This window comes from Peromyscus leucopus, chromosome 1, assembly GCF_004664715.2.
Source record: "Peromyscus leucopus breed LL Stock chromosome 1, UCI_PerLeu_2.1, whole genome shotgun sequence".
In the NCBI taxonomy this organism is placed as follows: domain Eukaryota; kingdom Metazoa; phylum Chordata; class Mammalia; order Rodentia; family Cricetidae; genus Peromyscus; species Peromyscus leucopus.
The window spans coordinates 90,332,822-90,353,819 of record NC_051063.1 but is presented as its reverse complement, the minus strand read 5'-3'; the positions used below and the strand labels follow the sequence as shown (position 1 = coordinate 90,353,819).

The window sequence follows — 20,998 nt, the reverse complement described above, 5'->3', positions numbered from 1 at the left end:
GACAGGGAAGTTCTCCGGCCTCCCTCCAGAGCTATGGAATCACTCAGGAGCCACCATCAGCCCTACTGCCCTGACACAAACGGCCTGCCACAGTGACCTTGGCTGAGACATTTCCTCTCAACAAGCCTCAGTTTCCCTGTCTGTCAAATGGAGGATTTGAGATAGAATATCTTTGTAGATCCTCGGCTCTCAAAGTTAGCCTGCATCAGAATTATATGGGGTGCTTGAAAACCAAGACCTGCACGCCCGATGTGGAGCCAGTGAGTGGTTAATAACAGGCTTTCCAAAGCACAACCAAACAGAGTGAGACTAAACAGTGTTTGTCCAGGTTTGTGGTGTAAATAAATACTCCTACCATGGCCAAGTTCAAGCTAAGAATGTGAAATCCTGGCAGGAGGTTAAGGCTTGTGGAGGGGGAGGGAAGGATGAGGGGCAGAGAGGGAGAGAGGGAGGGAGGGAGAGAGAGAGGAGAGAGAGAGAGAGAGAGAGAGAGAGAAGAGAGAGAGAGAGAGAGAGAGAGAGAAAAGATCTAAAACCCATCAGCACTAGGACCACCTATAACAAAATAGTCTAGGAGAGAGGATTTCCAAGAGAAAACAGGCAGTATGTAAAGGAGCATTTAAAAGCTCACCAAGCCTTTCAGAGCTCCTCTTCTAGCTCTGAGGCCCTCTCAGGAGCCCTTCCTTCCTCCCTCCCTCCCTCCCTCCCTCCCTCCCTCCCTTCCTTCCTTCTTCCTTTCCTCTCTCCCTCCCTTCCTCCCTCTTTTCCTCCCTCCCTCCTTCCCTCCTTCCTTCGTTCCTTCGTTTTCCCCACAAACTCTCTCTTTCCATCACTATCCATGTAACCCTGGTCCAAATTCCTTATTTTGAGGTACAAGAACCTGGAAATCTAAGCAGATTCTCTTTGGACTCAGATCTCTGCCTATAAGAAAGTTAGTATCTTTCTTACTGTAAAGAGGTGTGTATGTGGACTCCAGGTCACCATCCCTATGCTGACTCTGAACCTCTGAGGAGACCTAGGTGTTAAGTCTCAAACCTCAGGATAAGTGGCTGAGGTACCTATTTAACATATCAAAGCCGATCTGGCCATCAGGTTCTCCCAGCATCCCTCAGTCCCTACCTGTTATAGGGTCCTCCTGGCTTGCATACCCTACCTCCTACCCCAAACTCCCCAGTCCAGGGGACTGGGCTGCTCTTCCCTATATAATCCAGACATCTTGGTTACCTGCCCCTTTCATATCATCGCTCTCTTAGCTGCTGCACCTGTTCCCCTCTCCTCTCTTCCTCCCCCTCCCCCTACATGGCCCAGCTCAGTCAGGGTCATATAAACTCTGGACACTCCCAGCTGTCCTTGCCTCTGGCTATGCTCTCCCTTTTATCTATAATTAACTTTCTCCTCCACCATACCTAAGAGCAGTCAGGTCCTTTTCTTTTTATTTCTTTTGCCATTCACTAGGTTTTAGAATTCTAACACCCAGGCTGGAGATTTCAGAGGATCTTCTCATTTCTCCATTCTGATTAAATGACAGGTTCGCACACTGGTGATGGAAGTTGGGCAACTATTCCCTCTTGAAGAAGTGCAGAGCTGGAGAGATTGATTGGCTGTTGATCTAGGGATTCGGAGCTGCTGCTAGAACAGCATTAAAGGCCCAGTTTAAAAAAAAAAAAAAAAAAAAAACCCAAAAACAAAAAACAAAAAAACACCTTCTGCCCAAGACAATAGAATCCTGGGCCTGGGTGGAGACCTAACATTCTAATTTGAGAGGGTTAATGACCTGGTCAAGGGAACACCTCTCAGGAAGGTGGTTTCACCTCAGGCTATGTGGAAGAGATAGGAGAAATAATTATTCCTTTAATGAGATAGTATATATTTTTCCTTCCCAGAATTCCTGTCTCCCAACACAGTCTCTACAACACAGCCATGAGGTTTGGCTGCTCTGCCCACCTTCCTGAATAAACTTTTAATTTTTTCTGTCTCTTTCTTTTGGAAGCTGGCCAGATCCTAAGGCTGCCTTTTCTCATACTCTGGGTTTCCTTGCTCTTTCTCTAAAGCTCCTCTTTCCACTGCCTGATGCTGTGTGGCAGACTTCCTTCCATGCTGGGAACTCAAATAGCATGGCTCCTTTCCTTCTCTCATCCATTATTCTCTGAGAAGCTGATGAGATTTACAGACTGTCTGTCATGTATTTTTGTTTGTTTTCCTTCTTCTTTCTTTTAAACCATAAAAAAAAATTGTTCCAAACTTCTGTTGAATTCATTCTTAAATTCTTTTTATTAATGAGATTAGGAACTCCAAGAAGGGACCAGATTTCTATGGTATCAGTGTGTCCATTCTAGCCTGTCTGCAACTCTGTGTCCATATGCACTTTTCCCTGTCCTCTGTGAGTACCTATCCCTCCATCCCTCCTGGATGCTGAGCAGGAGATTGCAACAGAGTAACAGCATCCTGGTCCAACTCTTCTCCCTGTGGGCTGAGCCGCTACCACCACCATACCTTGTATCTCTCCCCAGTCCTGAAAGCCTGTCTGGTCGGGAGCTATTTCTGTGCGGGTGTCTCACCTTGATAACCTCTGTGCTGATGGAAGGCAGGGGAGGTATGCTGAAACACAGAGGCCACTGGGGAGCCCAGCAAAGTTAACCAGCAGTCAGCAGGGCTGACACAGAAGCTGGCAAGGTGGTTGGATAAGGGAAAGGACTAACAGTCCTCAAGACCGTGGGTTCTTTACTTGGGAGTTGGAAATTGGGATTTGAGCTGAACTGAACTGACTTTTTCTCATTTCTGTAGAAGGCAGTGGTTCTTAAGTGCAGTTTCCAAATGAATTCTTTAGAAATGTAAGTGATTGGGCTGAGTCTCCCGTTACTACAGCCGCTGTCTGTATTACTGCAAGTCCTGATCTGATTGTAGGGGCATTGTGTTTTGAATGTGAGAGGTTCCTCCTGGCCTCATGTGTTTGAATACTTGGCCCCCAGCTGGTATCCCTGTTCTGGAAGATTGTGGAACTTTTAGGGGGTACAGCCTCACTGGAAGAAGTAGGTTACCAGGGGTGGCCCTTGGGTTGTTACAGTCTGGTCCCACTTCCTGTCTGCTTTCTTTCCTATCAAGATGCGAGGTGATGAGGAATACCAACTGCCCACTGCTGCCACCATGGACCAGCTTCTTCCATGCTGCAAGTTCCTGCCATGGTGAACAGAGTCCTCCGCTGTGCCTTCTGCTCCACAATAAACTGCATCCCTTCATACTGTGAGCCTAGATGACCCCCTGTCCCTTGGGAAGCTCCTTTCGATATTTGGTTGGAGTAACTAACAAATATATTGAGGGTTACAAACCCCTCTCTCCAGGCTGCCATGCAAAGTCGTCCTCAGGCCCTCCTGGGCATGCTCTTTTAGGGGTGCTCGGGAGAATGCCCATCTTCTTGCCCAGAGTATAGATGCTGCTAGTGTGGCAGAAACCAGCAGTGTCCGAGTTTCTGAGCTGTTGAACTCCACTGATCTTGCCTTCTGTACTTGTCTTCTCTCAGTGATTCAGGTGTAGGACTTTGCTGGTCACCCTTCGTCATTGCTGAACCCTCCCTCCTCTCTACCATCTCTTGGAAGCGTGGCTCTGTTTGCAATGATGTCAACATTCCATGGCCATGCTATGAGCTCCCATGGGCTTCCTCCAGCCTCATCTGGGTCTGGAGGGCAGAACTCATGCTGTGGGGTTGGGAGCCCTTTGAGTAGCCCATGGGCATTACTCACTCAGATTCTCTGAGGGCTCCCTTTATATCACCAGCTGTGAGGCCAGACAGATGATTTGAGCCACCTGGTCTCCAGTCTTCCCTGTCTGTGCAATGGGAATAACGTCTGCAAAAAATTACTACAGTTGCAAAATGTATGAGCGATGAGCATGTGCCTCTTTGCACAGCTCCTGGTATTCATGTGTTGGGCTGATTACCAGATGCCTCACATGAGCTACTTGATTCCCCTGCCTCAGTTTCTTTGTGTATAAAATGGGGATGATACTGAACTTAGTGCTGGTAGGAGGCTTAGAGAAACAAAGGCTGTGAGTACCGTGTGTGACTATGTCTGACTTGGTACTGGGATTCTACTCTCCTTCAGTGTGTGGCTATGTCTGGGGCTCTGCCTGTGCATATGTGAATATCTGTATGTGCGGATATGGTCAGGCAGTCCCCCTTCTCTCTGGGTGGAGTTTGGCTCATGCCTGGGCTCCCTGAGCCAGCTAGAACCTGCAAAGGGGATGGAATTTCCATTAAGAATTAAGCAGGGCAGTGCTTGGGAAGCCAAGCAGGCAGAGGGGAGGGGGCACAAGGGAGGATACTTTAACTCCGAGCTCCTGGGGCAGCCTTAGTCCTGATTAGCCTTGAAGGTCTCATCAGCCATGGCCCAAGAGGATGCAGGGAGAGAATGGGGCTGCTCACAGGGGCCTCTGTAAGGACACCTGAATCACGACAGCCCTGACTGTGGCCATGAGGCGGCCCCCAGGGGATGGCGAATCCACCCGAGAGGGTCCAGGCAACTGGGGCTTATGGGGAGCCCAGGAGTCCAGGAGGCTGTGCTGTGTTGTAGGTATCTGGGAAGGGTATGTGTATGCATTTGTGTGCGTACATGCGTGTGCATATATATGAGCATGCATGTGTGTCAGTGTATGTGTACACGTGTGTGTACTATGTATATGTCTGTGTGTATTTGTGTGTTCCTGTGTACATGTACACATGTGTATGTATGTTATAAATACACATGTGTACATGTACACAGGAATGTGTACATGTATATGTCTGTGTGTATTTGTGTGTATTTGTGTGTTCCTGTGTACATATGGGTATATGTTTGTGTGCATATATGAGTGTTTGGGTGTCTCTATCTTTGTATGTGTGTATGTATGTTTGTGTCTGTGTGTATTTATGGGTGTATATATGCATACATGTCTGTGTGTATATATGTATGTATTTGTGTATGTGTATGTATGTTTATGTGTTATGTGTGTTGTGTGTCTGTGTGTGTATGTGTCTGTGTATGTGGTTCTTTGTGTGTGTATGTGATTATTTGTGTGTGTGTGTGCATGTGTATGGTGTGCATGTGTGTATATTGGGTGGGTTGAAGCCTTTAATGACAAGTGCCTAAAGAGCATATGTAGCAAACTAAATGATTCTTCTTACTTCAAATATAAGTACAAGATTGGACTTAGAATAAAAGCCCTCTGAGGCCTCTTGCTAATAGGGTGCTGATTAAGACCTAAGCCTCCCTTCTGACATGCTACAAACCATTTTCGCCTTCCTGGTCACGGCACATCCCTAAGCTTTCAGACTTTTAAAGCCTTTGAGCAGGCAGACCTGGTGACGAGTCCGTTATATATTTGGGGAAACTAAAGCTCAGAGCAGTTGGTTGACATGACCGAGGTACAGCCAGAAAGTAGTAGAGGGAGACAGAGTCCAGGTTATCTGCGTGCCCCTTCACCTACCAGTGGCACATGGAGATACGGGTCTGCAAACTGCCTACTTGAGGAAAGTGTGGTGTAGTGTCAGCACCCAGCCGATGTCCCGTAGAGGCCCCGGCCTGTTCCAGGGAAGGAAACAGACCTGAGGATAAGGTACTGAAGGCCTCTCACACAGCGGGGAGCAAAGTCCTGCTGTCTGGGTGGAAGCAGACTGGAATTGAAATTGGCTCCCCAGGGGAATGACTGGGTCACCTGCAGAGCCCTGAGCCCCCAGGGAGCCAAGGTGAGTGATTTGATGTCAAAGCTGTGGTATGCCCAAGGCCAGCCAAGCCAGCCAGAACCTGGAGCAAGGAACAGGAGTGTTTAGCTCAAGGAAGAGACTCAGGACATTGTGCCATGGAGGTGACGCTGAGCTTGCTCTCCCTGAACATACAATGTGAACAAACCCACAAACCTCCCATCAGGCTCCAGGTGGTGGAGAACTGTTTTTTCTTGGCACTTTAGGAAGGTAGAGGCTCCGAGGAGTCATAGCAGGGTGGAAGCCATTGGATGGAATGAACTAGAAGCTTCCTTTCAGTCTAAAAATGTAGCATTCCAGAGCTTTTGGTCCTGGACCAGACTTCTGTGGACTTAGCCATCTGACATGGAGCCCAGGGGTGAGGGTGAGGTGGGAAGGCGCCTCATCAACATCCCCTGTCATTTTTGGCAGGTCTGTGATGTGGAGGGTGACTTAAGTGGGTAACTGAGTTTGCAAAGGGAAGCACCTGCAGTGGACAAACGCTGTTGTATTCCTGGCGTTTGGGGCTGCTCAGTGAGGCTGTGCCCTGCTCAGGGATGTGAATTGCGCCCAAATCTCTCCCTGTTTTCTTTCAGCTCCAGGAAACTGATCGTGGCAGCACAGTCCCTTCCCCTCTCCAGATGTTGGCATGCGGGACACATGTGGGCGCCCTCGCCTGGCCGGCTCTGGTGGCTCCGGGTGATGGCCCAGCCCAGGGGTGAGTCGGGTCTCTAATTAGACCCGACCACGTCCCCATTCCAGAGCTCCCACAGATGACAGCGCGCGGTCTCCACTGTGGCCAGGGGCTCCGAAATAGCCCTCGCTCCCCGGCAGAGCCTCTCAGGCCACGGTGCTTGGCGCAGGACAAACGTTCAGCTGGGTGTGCACCGCTAGGGAAGAGCCTGGGATTGGGGGGTGGGGGCAGCAGGCAGCCTCCGGCAGCGCCGGCCCCAGCGGCCACTTTGCGCCTGGCCTCTGGAGTTCCAGCTGCTGTGAGCTGCCACCCATCGCTGGCCTCTGCACACACCCGCTTTCTGCCTTGTAAGCTCAGAGTAAGTAAGCAGAGGGGATGGCTAGCTCTGTGGCTGGATTCAGGGGCTGGGGCTGGACTGGAGCTGCCGGCATAATTATGACCTCTAGGATAGCAGGTGTGATGTGTCAGTGTGAGCAGGAGCGGGTGTCAGTGGAAGGGAGTGTGTCTAGCACAGGAATTTTCTAGCATGTGCTCGTGTGTGTGTGTGTGTGTGTGTGTGTGTGTGTGTGTGTGTGTGTGTGTGTTTTGGGCCTGGAGCATGCTCAAAGGTGGCTGCTGTGTCTGTGGCACACAGGTGGGCCTAGCTGTGCCGGTGGAAGTGACGTGCCTCTGTGTGGGGGCCAGGAACCTGTTGTCGAGAGGGAGGGAACCCGCCAGTGTGGATGATGGACGAGGGTGAGAGACCGCTCAGAAGGTGGATAAGGAGCAATAGACACCTGAGCTCACACTTTCTAGGGTGACCTGATTTGTCCCCAGCTGTTGTCCTCAACTGGGGTGTCTTGCTTGTAGGTCAGGCAGCTTTGGTTTCTCAGGGCTTCGGGCCACATTGGAGCTTAAAGCTCTCATCCAATATAAGAGTGAACAGATTTCCATGGACCTTCCTCCACGGGGCCACTTTCATAACTGGGGTGTGGGGACAGGGGACACTTACTCCTGTACACTAACAGTGCAGCCACGTTCCACAGACTGTACACCAACGGCGAATGGCATGTGTGTAGCATGCATCCATGTTGTAAATGCATATTCAAAACCATACAGCCTTGGATTGACCCTGACATCTGCCTCTAGCCCCCCTTTTACTTCCTGTACCCTTCATTGGGCATCTCTGACAAAAATGGGTTCAGAAACATGGCCTCAGTAGGGGAATACTTTCCACTGAGGGCTTTGGCTGGGGATTAAGGCAGGAGGTGACATGATGCCTTTGGGTGTCTCATCCATGGAGCCTAGCCACAGAGCACCCACCCTTTGGCCTTAAGGTCTAGGTGGGAAACACAGCAGTTGCTCATTTAGAGGGAGCAGGCCTGTCTTAGTGATATGGACTCAACGAGGAGGTGAGTGACCCTCGGCACCTGCAGCTTGCCCCAGGCTCAAGTTCATGACTTCGGTTCATCCTGCTGCAGAAGTACAGTGGGACTGTGGGGCTGGGCTGGGGAGGGTGTGGTGAATGGGACTGGACCATTCCTTCTGTGCTTGGGTTTTAGTCATCCTGTCTGCAGCTGCTGGGGAGACAGCCTTTCAACACCCGTCTCTCTCCTTGAGCAGTTATGTGGAGACCATTGGGAGCAACAATCACAGTGCTTGGAACACTGAGCTCCCCCAAATGCCGGAACTGGTACTTACATTTACGGCTATTATTTCATTATGACTTCTAGAGCCCTTCTGCCCTGGCCATTCTCTTCTCCATAGGCTTCTATGATGTTGTCCAAATTCAATGTACTTCTTTGGTTGGGAAGTTAGGGAAGATTTCGTGTTTGTGATTTGGCCTGAAGGCTGCCCTTTCAGTCTGTTGAAATGGGGAATGGTCCAGGCTTAGTCATTTCTGGAGTGGTCCACTAGGGTCTACCTTTCCTTTGGTCCAAACATAGATCTGACCCTTACAGATGGATAAATAAAGGCTGGGTGTGCTAGCTTAGCAGGTTTGCTGCAGAGAGAAGGAACTATTTTCCCTCTCATGTTTCCCTTTTCACTCTGCCTTCTAGGAAACTCCCAATCCTTCACACTGCTCCATCCCACTAAGTTAATAAGAGTCATCGCTTGGGTTTCGATTACCACTTTAACAACTTATAGACTACATTTCTCTAACTGTAAATTCACTTCTACTCTATAAAGGAAATGATAATAATAATAATAATAATAATAATAATAATAATAATAAAAAGAATAACCACCAATCAAGAATTCTGTTAGTCTCTGAAGATTGAAGCCACATTGTTTGGACTTCTTTCTTTTCTTTTCCTTTCTTTCTTTCTTTCTTTCTTTCTTTCTTTTTTGAGATATTCCACTTGGAAAGATTTCATCTACTTTTAATCCATATGTCTCAATTATGACTTCTGTGCCTGAGCTCTGATTGGTAACCATGTCTTGGGGCTTTTCTTCCTAGTGACTGGTGGAGAGAATGGCTATCTCTGTGCTGGTTCAGACAATGGGGATTGTCTAGAATGAATTGGGGCATTGATCAGCACCCCTGCTCTGAGGGCTTCAGCTGCCAGCCTCTCTGTGTCTCAAAAGCCCTAGTGTCTGGATGCCCAAAGGGGTTTGATCCTTGCCCTAAACCTGGCCATGGCCTCATGACTGCCCCTTCCACATGTGACCCTGCCTTGTCCAGGGCTTTGCAGGGAGGTCTGTGTCTCTTGGGTCTGAGCCCTGCTTCCTTCCACATGATTGAGGCCTTGTGAAGACAGAGGTTGGAATGAAGAACGTGGAAGTTCAGAGTGTGCAAGGGCTCACTGAGGGTTATCTTGCCTCCTCCCCTCAGTATGGAGGTCACAGGATGGTGTTCAGCCCCATCTTTCTCCAGAAGGGGTCCTGTAGTGATATATTGTATACTCTAATAAACTTGCCTGGGGATTGGAGGGCAGAGCCAGCCACTAGATTAGATATAGGGGCCAGATAGTGGTGGCATGCACCCTTAATCCTGTCACTTTCGGGAGGCAGAGATCATCTGGACCTATGTGAGTTCAAGGCCACACTGGAAACAGTGGTGGCACACACCTTTAATCCCAGTACTGGGAAGCACACACGCCTTTAATCCCAGGAAGTGATGGCAGGGTGGAGAAAGGTATATAAAGCGTGAGTTCAGCTGAGACCCTTTTGGGTGAAGACTCAGAGGATTTCAGTCAGAGGATTCCTGGAGTTGGTGAGGCAATCGGTGGTGGCTGTGGCTTGCTCTGCTTCTCTATTTCAGCTTTTACCTCAATCTCTGGTACCAGTTTTACTTTTACTTTTATTTTTTATTAAAAGACCATTTAAGATTCTAACAACAGGGTCTCAAGTCTGTCAGATAGTCAGAAAGCCATTTGTTACTTGGTAGAGACCCCAGGGCAGGGCACAAGTTATCACAAGGCTGGTGAAAGCTCTAATTCTTTCTGAGAGATTGTTTTACTGGTCGAGGTTGATGTGTTTGGGAAAGAACTCACACCAGAGCTATGCTCGCTAAGGGCAGTGGTTAGGGTGCCTGATGGTGACCTTTCAAGCCCCATGTGGGTGACTGCTTCTCCAGGAGGGCTAAGTCATCTAAGGTGGTAGCCATTGCTCATGTTCAACGCTAACTATATGAGAAGCATTTGACCACAAAAGAAGCAAGAGGAACTACCCTGGGCCTGCTACTGGGTAAGGTTTAGTAGATCTGTTCTTTTCTGGACAAATGTGACCTCAAAGTGGAGATTGTATCTTTGCTGAGAATTCATCCTGGTTATGCTCTGTTGGCTTCCCAACATTGAAACTTGACCTGGTAAGCAGACTTACAACCAGCAAGAGATCATGGTGTGGGATGTCAGAATGTGTGAGTGGGAAGTCTACTCACAATTTCCCACACTTAATATCTAGTAAAAGCCAGTTCTCTGTTTTTGGCTCTTTGAATCTTTTGTTTCATGAAACCTCTAGGACACCTTCTGAAATGGGAACTTGCATTTTAGACACAGGGGAACCGAAGCATCGCTAGGTCAAATAAGCCCAGGTCAGAGCCAGCCATACCTCCTTGTCAGGTCTCCCATTCTGGAGTCTGCAGGGGATGGCTACTGGCCACTGACTAGAACAGACAACTCTCCCCATTTTGGAAGGCTGAAAGCAGGAAAAACTGCCCCTTCAGGTTAACTAGGAGAGGACTAAGGGCTTGTCTCTGGTAACAGGATGTGAATAATGTCAGTTTCATGGCTGAGCAGCATCCCTAGCCTTCCCAGCCTTAGATGGTGATAGTCACTCACTGGGACACAGGGGTACATGGTGAGGGAAGGCCTCATGGGCCAGGTGAGGATCTCCCAGCCAACATCATGGGGTGGGCAACATTGGGCTTCTCTGGTTTTATTTTTCCCTGGAACAATTTCTGTTCTTGGAATGTAGCTCCCACCAAAGTGCCCTGATCTAGTCAGTCCAAACTCCTCTCCTCCAGCTCTAGGTACCCCCAGTGCCAAGCTCTGGGGTGTCCCAGATCCCCTGAGGTTGTCTCTGGGCAGACAGGATTCTGCCAGGTCTGATGCAGCGTCTCTAGGCGTCAGCAGTCTGGCTGAGTAATTGTGTACTATGTTCAGTTTGCACTGGAGAAATGGAAGGCTAGTCTTACAAACCAAATATCTTGGTTTGGAAACCCTGTGAAGTGTGGGCTGTGGTCTGAGAGTGTGAGCTGCATTGTGGGCCTGTGGGCCCTGCTGGTTTAAGAGATGCCATTGTGGGACAGCATATTTTATCCAGGTCATTCATCCTAGTGGAGTCAGAGGTGTGCAGCACACACTGGCAGTGTGAGAGGAAAAGTACACAAGCTTTGCAGGCAGAAGGAAAGACCTGATGTCTAGTCTCAGTTTGCTGACCTGTAAAATGGATGCATCTTATTACATCGGTGATGAGAGAAGCAGGGAGGTTATTAGCAACCTAGCATTTGGCATAGAATTAACAAACCCTGAAAGACAATCTCCCTGCTTCCAATCCCATCCGCCTTCATGAAAGAGCACTAGATCACAAGACAGGTGGATACCAGGTCTCCTCAGCCTCTGAGCTTGATGTGTTTTCTACCTTCCCTGTTTCTCCTTCCTTTTGTGTAAAATGAGAGACAAATTCCTTTTCCTTGCCCCTCTGTACATTTTGAGGATATTGAAGAAGAACAACCCAGAGACAGATCTAGAAGCTTAGATAGTACTGAGTCACTATGAGACCATTTGTTGTGTTAGGACCCAGCCAAAGCATGTCATAAAGGCACAAAGGAGCATCCCAGTCCCCAAGTCATCATCTGACCATGTGACAAGACAGACATGCACACAGAGGCCCATCTGTTGGGTATGGTCCACACAGGCCAGGTCCTCTCCAGCTGTGTACATCAGAGGGCCTTTCCAGAGATGGATTCTCATGCTCTTCATCTTGAAAGATAATAAGTTCCAGAAAGTGAACAGGAGGTCCAGAAAGTGAACAGGAGGACCAGCATGTGCTAAGGCGCTAAGCCGTGTGTATATGTGTTGTGTTCACATGTGTGTGGACACATGTATGTGCAGGTATGCAAACCACATGTGTGCCCATGTCCCTACCTCCTGAGCACTGATTCCAAGTGGGCTGCTATGCCCATCTGGCTTTCATGTGGACCACTGCTGGAGATCCAAACCCCAGCCCTCACGCCTGCATGGCAAGTGATTATCCACTGAGTCATCTCCCCAGACCCCACTAAGCTTTTCTTAGTTGGAAGTCTGGGGGACTTCAAGTTACGGTGACTGGAGTCTGTGGTGTGGGCTGAGAGCTGCTGGTAGAAATGGCTTTACCAGAGGCTGTGGGAGAATATACAGCAGGTGACAACTAGTGTTCAATAGGTTGACCCGCCAGACGAATAACTCTCTGATGAGGAGTCCCACCTGACGAGTGGTATTCAGTAGTGAGCCAGGGATGAGTAGTTCCTGTTCAGAAATGAGACAGGAGACTATGCGGAGAGCTTGGAAAGGGTATTGGGCCACGGTGCTATGCTCAGTTACCCAGGTAGTTCTCATGTATTTACAGGCAAGGCACTGGACATTTTTAACAGAAAGGTTGTTGTCCAATGGGAGTTCAGTTATTCATTTGTTAAATGTTTATTGGGTGCTTACTATTTTATGTCACTTTGAATTTTAACATTATTTTAAACTTTATTAAAATTTGTAAGACTAGATAAGAAATTCTTCTTTATCCAGTTTTTAACTGATCGATGGTTTTTTTTCAAACCATTCTGCTTTCCTTTCTCTCCAATAACATGAAGATACATCCTTCTCACTTATCTAATGCATTCTCATTGCTTGTGTAAGTTATATCTCATGGTTATAAATACATTACCATACTATTTTTTTTTATTAACTGTGTGAATGCACGTCAGTTTTCCATGTTATCGATCTCAGAATGAATGAGAGGCACTCCCTCTGTGTCCCTAAGTACTTGGGTGTGTGTTTAGAGGAGGGACAGTCCCCATCAGTGCGGGCTGCGTTGTGTGAGCCACCTCGCTCCTAGCTGCTCAGTCCTGACACAGAAACTTCAGGAAGGAGAGGGAGGGGTTTGGGCTCATGATTTGAGGAGATGTAGTTTATTGGGATGGTGAAGATGTGAGTGCAGCGGCAGAGAAGTGGGGTACTGCACTCATCCTGCTCCTCCTTTGTTGTTGTTGCTTGTTTTTACTCTTTTGTGGGGCCCACCACCCAGCTCCCAGATAAATCACACATGGAGGCTTATGCTTACTTGTGAATGCCCGGCCTTAGCTTGGCTTATTTCTAGCCAGCCTTCCTTAAATTAGCTCGTCTACCTCTGGCCTCAGGGGCTTTATCTTTCTTTATTCCTGTATACCTTTCTTTCCTTCATACTCTGTGTCTGGCTGTGTAGCTGGGTGGCTAGCCCCTGAAGTTCTTCTTCTCTGGCTACTTCCTTTTTTTTTCCCTCCCAGATTTCTCCCTCTATATATTCTCTCTGCCTGCCAGCCCTGCCCATCCTTTCTCCTGCCTTGCTATTGGCTGTTCAATTCTTTATTAGACCATCAGGTGTTTTGGACAGACACAGTGACACAGCTTCATTGAGTTAAACAAATGCAACAAAAACAAAAGTAACACACCTTAAAATAATATTCCCCAACACTTTGTATGTAGGGTGTCTTCATTATTCAGTTAAGCTTCTCCGCAACATCCTCACAGACATGCCCAGAAGTGTATCTCCTGGCTGATGTCAGTTTCAATCAAGTTGACAATAAAGATTATATATCACAGCCCTGACACTGTCTTTGTGGCTCTACCATCTTCCTCCCAGATCTAGTCTGTATCTTCTAACCATCATGCCTTGTTAGTCTTCTCTGCTTTATTTCTCTGGACCCCTTTGTTTTGAACAGTACAGGTAGTTACTACGTTAAATAGCCTCCATTTTGGGTGCTCGGTGGTCTGCATAGCTGGAGTCAGGCTGTATGATTTGGGCAGGTAACTGTGTTCTCTTGAGTCTTCGTTTCAGCAAGCCCCAGAATAGGATTTGTCTGGCTCCTGGTGATGGAGGCTGTCATTGCTCACTTCAGGTGATGTCTATCAATTTTTCTACAATGAAATCGCTGTTTTCCTCTCTATAAGTTGACAAGTAACTCGTAGAAAGATATTTTGAGAATATTTACATACCATATTTGTCATCAACTTATAGTGATATATCAGTCATAATTTTGAATTAATTATTTATTTTATATTTATTTATTGTTATTCTGTTATGTGAAAGATTATTCATTTTCTTCCTCTTTCAATTCCCCCCTTTGTTCCTTCATCAGGGGTCTCATATCTTTTTAAATCATTGGATGAATCAAGTGTTGTATTTATTTAAGCTCTGATGGTCACATGATCTCAGATTCAGTTAGTGGGAGGCTGTCATAAGCTGGCTTCTGTTTCTTTTCAATTTGTTTCCATGGTTCTCTGAGTGCTTCCTTATTATCTGATGTAGTAAGAAGTTAGGGTTCATTCTGATCCGTCCTTATTCCAACTTGGAATTAGCGATTTGTTTGAAGATCCCAGGCTTCTTTTATGGTGTAATGACATTTAGAAACCCAATTTTGGGCGACCTGTGCCCTTGTTATTGGTGTATATGGTCTTTTGGCAGAGCTAAGACATGTATGTCTATTTCCTTCCACAGTAAACCAACATAATATCATGCTAAGTGTTTTTGAGAAGAAATAACCCACTGAGCCTAATGTAGAGAGTAACAGGGCATGGGTATGTTAGCGTGAGGGTGGTTTAGTAAAGGTCTCTTTCAGGAGATTCTATTTAAAAAGACTTGCATGTGAGAGGTTAGAGGAGAAAGAGCCAGGATGTTGCTTTAATTACACACGGAATAATTACAGGGGTCTGAACTGAGTCAGTATGGAGACACGCTGGAGTCAACACTACACAGTAACTGATGGATACAGAAAGTGGCAGAGAAGCAGTCAAGGGGTCTCCCAGGTTGATGTCTCCAAGGCCTGTCAAACTCAACATATTCAGCATGGAATGTCATTTCCCCCTGCACTGCCAGTCTTGGGAATACCTGATCCTCACCAGGTTTTTCAGATCTCACTGAATGACCCTTCAGTCTCTACAGCTGCACAAGCCAGAGCAATGAAGCCATCATCCTCGGCATCTCTCTGCCCCAAGCCCCAATCAGCCATCCCCTTGCCTGCTGATGTTAGTGTGTATCCCTTAAGTCCATCACATCTCTCCATCTTCACCAGCATCCCCTAGTTCAAGGTACCACTCTGAACACCTGAGTGACAGTTATGTCCATACTGGCTGCCCTCCAGTTTGTCTTCACAGAGCAGCCAGAGGAGACTTCAGAACAATTCTGGTTTTGTCATTTCTCTACTTCGAAACACTTCAGTGACTTTCAACTGATCTTGAGATAAAGATCAAATTCCCAAGCAAGCTGACCAGGTCTCCTTTGTCTGGCCCTGCCCACATCTTCCCACACAGTACTCCCATCACTGCTTTGTCTCAGTGGCCCTCTCTCAGGCTTGTTCTCTCATCCCTGCTGCCATAGGCCTTTGCAAGGGTTGCTTCTCTGCCTAGAATGTTCTTCCTTCCTCTCCTCACCTGCCAAATTTCTGCTTATCCCTCAGTTCACTTTTCATATCCATGATATCCCTGACTAGATCAAATCCCATTTTATAAAGTTTTAAAACACATTATGCCTCCTTCAAGGTCCCATCACAGTAGGGATCTCCGGTTTTGCTGTAATAAGTTATTTTATTTTATGGCTCTCTGTGATATTTCACGTTTGTACATTGCTTTATCCTGGTTGGTAGCAGCACATAGCTGACCCACGCCACAGGAACATGTTGAATAAATGGATGAATGGTTGAATAAGTAAGTGGATGAAAGGATGAGGTGTTGTTGAGCAACCAGAAAGATGATAGCATCATTTAACAGAAAGAAAATTTAAGTGAGAATTTTATTTGAAGATAAATCATTCATCTCAGAACATGTACCATTTTTTTTGGCTAATGGCTTGGACTATCACTTAGGAGATTTGTGGAGATGGTGATCAGGTGACATCGAATTCCCGTCTAATCCCAAGGAGTGCTCTGGAGAAGGCAGCTGAACTCCAGTGGTCTCCCTGAGTTCTGGCCTCTTTGTTCTCCTCACCTCTGGTTTTGTTGAGCACAGACAGATTATGAGTGGGGTGAATGATCATTACCATTGTAGGAAGGCTCCCTGGAGCAACCCAGTCTCCTGAATGATTATGTGGATCAGCAGCTCACAACATGCAACTCTTCTGGATGTAAGCCCAAAGAGAATACAGAGAGCTGGGCGTACAGACCCAGTCAGTCCCCCTTGTAAAGAGGTCAAGCACTAGAATAGGCCATGTGGTCCCTCTGGCTCCCTCATTCCTGCATTTCTCACTCGCCTGTCATTCATCAATCTGTTTCCTCTTCTTTGGTCACTCCTCCACCCACCCATCTGCCACCTACCCATCCATCAACAGACAAGAATCGATGTTGGATTTATTTGCAACACTCAAAGCTGAGGATCCCCTCCTCTCTTGCATTATTTTAATCCATTGTCCTCACAGCCCAGAGGCCCAGGTAAGGAGACATGAAGGGTCAGCACCATGCTGAATGGCTGTTGTTGATTTGTGTGGCGGTTTGTTCTGTCTCTGCTCTTTTCCTGTGGACTGACTCTCTTTCCTTGTTTCCCTTCCCTGGCTCCCTTCTTGTTCTCCACTTTCCTCCCTCCCCCTCCCCCCATAGCTTAGGGAACTGGCTCCTCAATCTAGTAATCAGGCAGATGTCAAGTGGTTGCAGGGCTTGGCAGAGGAGGTCAGGACTCAGTCCCCGAAGACGAAGACAAACAGCTCCATCTGGGGCACCCTACTTTTATTTTATTTTTCTACTTTAATTGTCCTTCAGTCCCATGGAATGTGTGGAGAGGCTGGAGGTGTGGAGAGAACAAGCTTTAAAACACAGCATGTAGGAACAAGGCAGTGGTGGTCTGGCTCCACCTCTACAGATGCTGCGGTCCTTTTGGACTGTCATTTACAAAACTCCCCAAATGTGTGCTGTCCATCTGCTGCAGCAGACAGGGTAGGAACGGAGCAGGAGGGGACAATAGCAGCCCCATCAGATAGCAACATCTTGGAACAATGCCCAGGGTGCCGAGGGTCTAAGTTACAGACTCATTTACTCACTCTCACATCTGCTCAAGCATCTACTTAGCATCTGCTGTGGGCTCTGCATTGCTCTAGATATCCGAGAAGCCAGAGTGGGCAAAAGCCAGCGTCAGGTATTTGCAGGATTTGCTTTTTTGCTTTGAGAGGACAGTTAACAGGTCATATGCAGGATGCAAACACAGTGCTCAGTACTATGTAGAAAATTAAGAGAGCATGAAGGAGCTCCAAGAGTGGGAAAGGTTTGGATAAGCACACATTTAAGCAGAGACTAGTATCTTCCCAGCCCTTTGGTTAAGATTAAGCTTAGGCCTGGAGGAGGAAAAGGAGCAAGCTGTGTGAGCAGTTTTGGAGAGAAGGGCAAAGGCCTGGAGGCATGTGTGAGGAAGGACAGTATGAACGGAGTGAGGTGAGGGTGGAGTCCAAAGGAGGGAGGTCAGCGCAGTAATGGCAGCCGGATCCAGAGCTTTCCTACACGTTATTCATAGAGCAATCAGAGTGACAGGAGAGACAATTGGAAGGGTTGAGTCTTGTCGAGTTTTGATTGCAAAAAAGAGAACAGATTGCAGAAAGGGGAGAAAGAGAAGAGAGAGGGCTTAGGAGCTTCTTTTGGTAACTCAAGGGACATAACTGACCATCTATTCTTTCCATCTTACAGGATCTTTCCACCATGCCTCATGGTTTTCTAATTTTAATTTTTTATGTTAGTATGTATAAGATATGTGTCTGCATGTGGGTATGTGTGTATGAGTGAGGGTACTAGAAGAGGCCAGAGAGATGCCAGGTCCCCTGGAGCTGGAGTTACAGACAGTTGTGAGCTGCCTGATGTGGGTGCTGGGATCCAAACTAGGCTCTTCTGGAAGGGCAACAAGTGCTCTTAATGAATGAGCCTCTCCAGTCCCAGGCTTGGTGGTTTCTAACACATGGAAGACCATCCAGATACTGGCTGTTGTGGACATATCTTTGTGGAACTTTGGCCCTAACAGGGAGACAAAGTGTACTGTAGGAGGTCACTGGACAGTTAGGGGGTCAAACATCCCCAGCAAATCCAGCTTAAATGGAGTCAGCACTGCAGTCTTGCAGTGGGCCTGTTGTGGAGACCGGAGTAAGATTCAAGTGACGGCCTTGTTTAAATCAAATATTGACTGCCGCGGAGAGCAGGCTAATCCTGAGGAGAACAGGGTGGTGCTCTTGGGGCTGGAACCTGAGGGAATACAGGATGGTAATACTAAATGTGGGGAGAGCTGGGGCCAGGGTCTAACAGCTGTGAGGAGGATGCAGAACTGAGATCTGCAGGGAGACACGGGGCTGAGGGAAGTACAGAAGGTTTCCAGGAGGCTTTTACAGTGAGAACTGTATTTGAAGAGATTGAGCCTGACATTAGCACAAGCAGGATAGGCCGGGGCTGGGAACCTCTGAGAATGGAACAGCCTTGGGTGAGAACCCTGGGAGTAGAGGCAGCAGGAATGTGGTACCCTAGAGGTACAGTAGCTGGATATAGAGTGATGTGGCTATTACAGTCAGCAAGGGAAACGAGCATCCATCATTTGGATAAATCCTGATGTCTTTTGTCACTTGAAGCCATCTTTGAACAAAGACCACAGAGTGGCCTGGGTTTGGGGCAGAGTAAGTTGTAGGAGAAAGACTGGGGTCTAGTTTCCGGTAGTGAGTCATTTTCACAAGCGTCTAGGGAAGGAGGCCATTAGGCTGTAGAAATATTAGATCTGAAGCAGGCACTCATCAGACCCAGCCCTCTCCTCTTACGGATGGGAAATTGGAGGCCTAGAGAAAAGGCATACATGGCCATCTGCCGTATATTTTATGGGGGTTGTTAAGGCTGCAGTCTGGGCCCTGGCAGCACTAACAATCTAGGCACTTCCATTTATCCTCAAAGAGGCTTCAATTAATGAGACAAATAACAATAAAAAGAAGAGAAAGGAAATTGCCCAGTGTGGTCATATTGGGAAGAAGGACAAATAGAGAGGACCAATGACCTCTCGAGCCTATCTTCAGGGTCCTGACATAAGGTTTAGATTTAAACAGAAGGTACATGTAGCAGGAATCTTAAAAGGTCTTATTAACAAAATCAAACTTGGAGCCAGGTATTGGGGTGAATGTTGAAACATCAGAGAAACAGAAACAGCCGCAGCTTCCTCACCTTATCAGTTTCTCAGCTGATCCTGTTTCCTCAGCCTGGAAGCCTCTGAGTCCCCATCCAAATGGATCTCAGCTGAACTGCTGCTCAAAAGCCTAAAAGCTTAACCAGGCTCTAGTTCCTGGTTTTTACACCTTATATACCTTTCTGCTTCCTGCCATCACTTCCTGGGATTAAAGGTGTATGTCACTATGCCTGGCTGTTTCCAGTGTGGCTTTGAACTCATAGAGATCTGGAAGAATCTCTGCCTTCAGAATGCTAGGATTAAAGGTGTATGTGCCACCATTTTCTGGCCTCTGTATCTAGTGGCTGTTCTGTTCTCTGACCCCAGATAAGTTTATTAGGGTGCACAATATTTTGGGGAGCACAATATCACCACAGATATGAGGTATGCGTAACTAATTAGTCCTGGTCAAGGTGTGGTCCTGCCCATTTTCGTTGTCTCACTCCAGTCTCTCCTGCAAAGTGGAATGAGAAGTTGTCAGCATTGTGTACATTTTTTTTCTGGAGAAACCCTCCCCTGTCCAGCACCAAGTTTCAGCTCTTCCTTCTCCAAGTTCTGGGGAAAATTCCAATCTTTTGGAGACAGTTGTTTCAGTAATCTGATAGCCAAAGGAAGCATCACAAGACTTTCTTTAGAGAATCTACATTCCCGCCAGGATGTCTGCATATACAGTGCTCACCCATGGCAAAAGAAAGCTAGGCATCTCATTGAACTCATGCTCCAGCAATTACTGTGCTTTACTTGATTATGCATATGCATATCTCTGCCAGTGGAAAAGGAAATCTTATGAGAAGGACAATTCATCCATCTTCATATTTAGCATAAAATTGGGGCTTGAAGCAGAAAGGATGCTGTATTTTCTCACTCAACATTCACTAAGGTGGGCAGGAGTCTGCTCTCAGAGATGGTTGACCAGAAGACCCACCTGTGGATGGGACTTTATTCTTTCATGTGACTTTCTTCAAGAACCGTTTCTGGCAGTTTTCGCTCACAGCCAGTTACAACATCTCACTAGACATGAACTTGAGTGGTACAGCGACTTCCGCTGTGCCTGGTACTACTACAAGAGAAACCCTTCCCACTCAGAGGGAGAGCAGCACAGGGAGACCCATAGCTTCCAACAGGCACTTGGAATGTGTGTGTGCAAAGGTAGGGCTGAGGTCCAATGCTTAGCCTACCCTAAGGCTTCATGTCTGGGGACTGCACAGGCCTTCTTATTTGTTCTGCTGATGTCTTAAGGACCAGAAATCCACTTTTTAAAGAACAGTCTATAAGACTTGTCATATTCTTGGTGCTGGAACTGAGCTCTCTTTTTTTCTTTTGGTTTTTTTTTTTGGTTTTTTTTAGACAGGGTTTCTCTGTGTAGCTTTGTGCCTTTCCGGGAACTTGCTTTGTAGACCAGGCTGGCCTCGAACTCACAGAGATCCTCCTGCCTCTGCCTCCCAAGTGCTGGGATTAAAGGCGTGCGCCACAACCGCCCAGCTGGGCTCCTTTCTTATGACTGTAGAATAGGCTCCCAAAGCAGTCCTCTGACTCTGTTTCTCTGACCCAGGCCAGCTACATCTCTGCTCTGGAGCAAGGGTGATGTTCAGGAGCAGCAGTGTGAAGGCAGGCAGGAGCAACAGTGGACTCCCTCTGTCTCCCCAGTTCTGTTCTCTTTCTGCTTGTGGTTGGGAGATGTGTGAGGTCTGAATCCATCACCCTCTGTCTCCTTGTTGCTGTTACTGATCAAGTTTTAATATTCTTTGGGGAAATATTTGGACTATTTTTTAACTTCCTAAG

General features: G+C 47.3%; 1 protein-coding gene across 1 annotated transcript in view; it reads left to right on the top strand.

Moving 5' to 3' along the window:
- Window positions 1–6,385: 6,385 nt before the first annotated feature.
- The window catches only part of Insc (INSC spindle orientation adaptor protein), a 110,639-nt gene continuing 96,026 nt past the window's right edge, over window positions 6,386–20,998 (top strand). Inside the window, 1 exon segment of the mRNA XM_028875887.2 lies at window positions 6,386–6,762. Coding sequence (XP_028731720.1) covers window positions 6,484–6,762 — 279 coding nt within the window. The 5' untranslated portion in view covers window positions 6,386–6,483.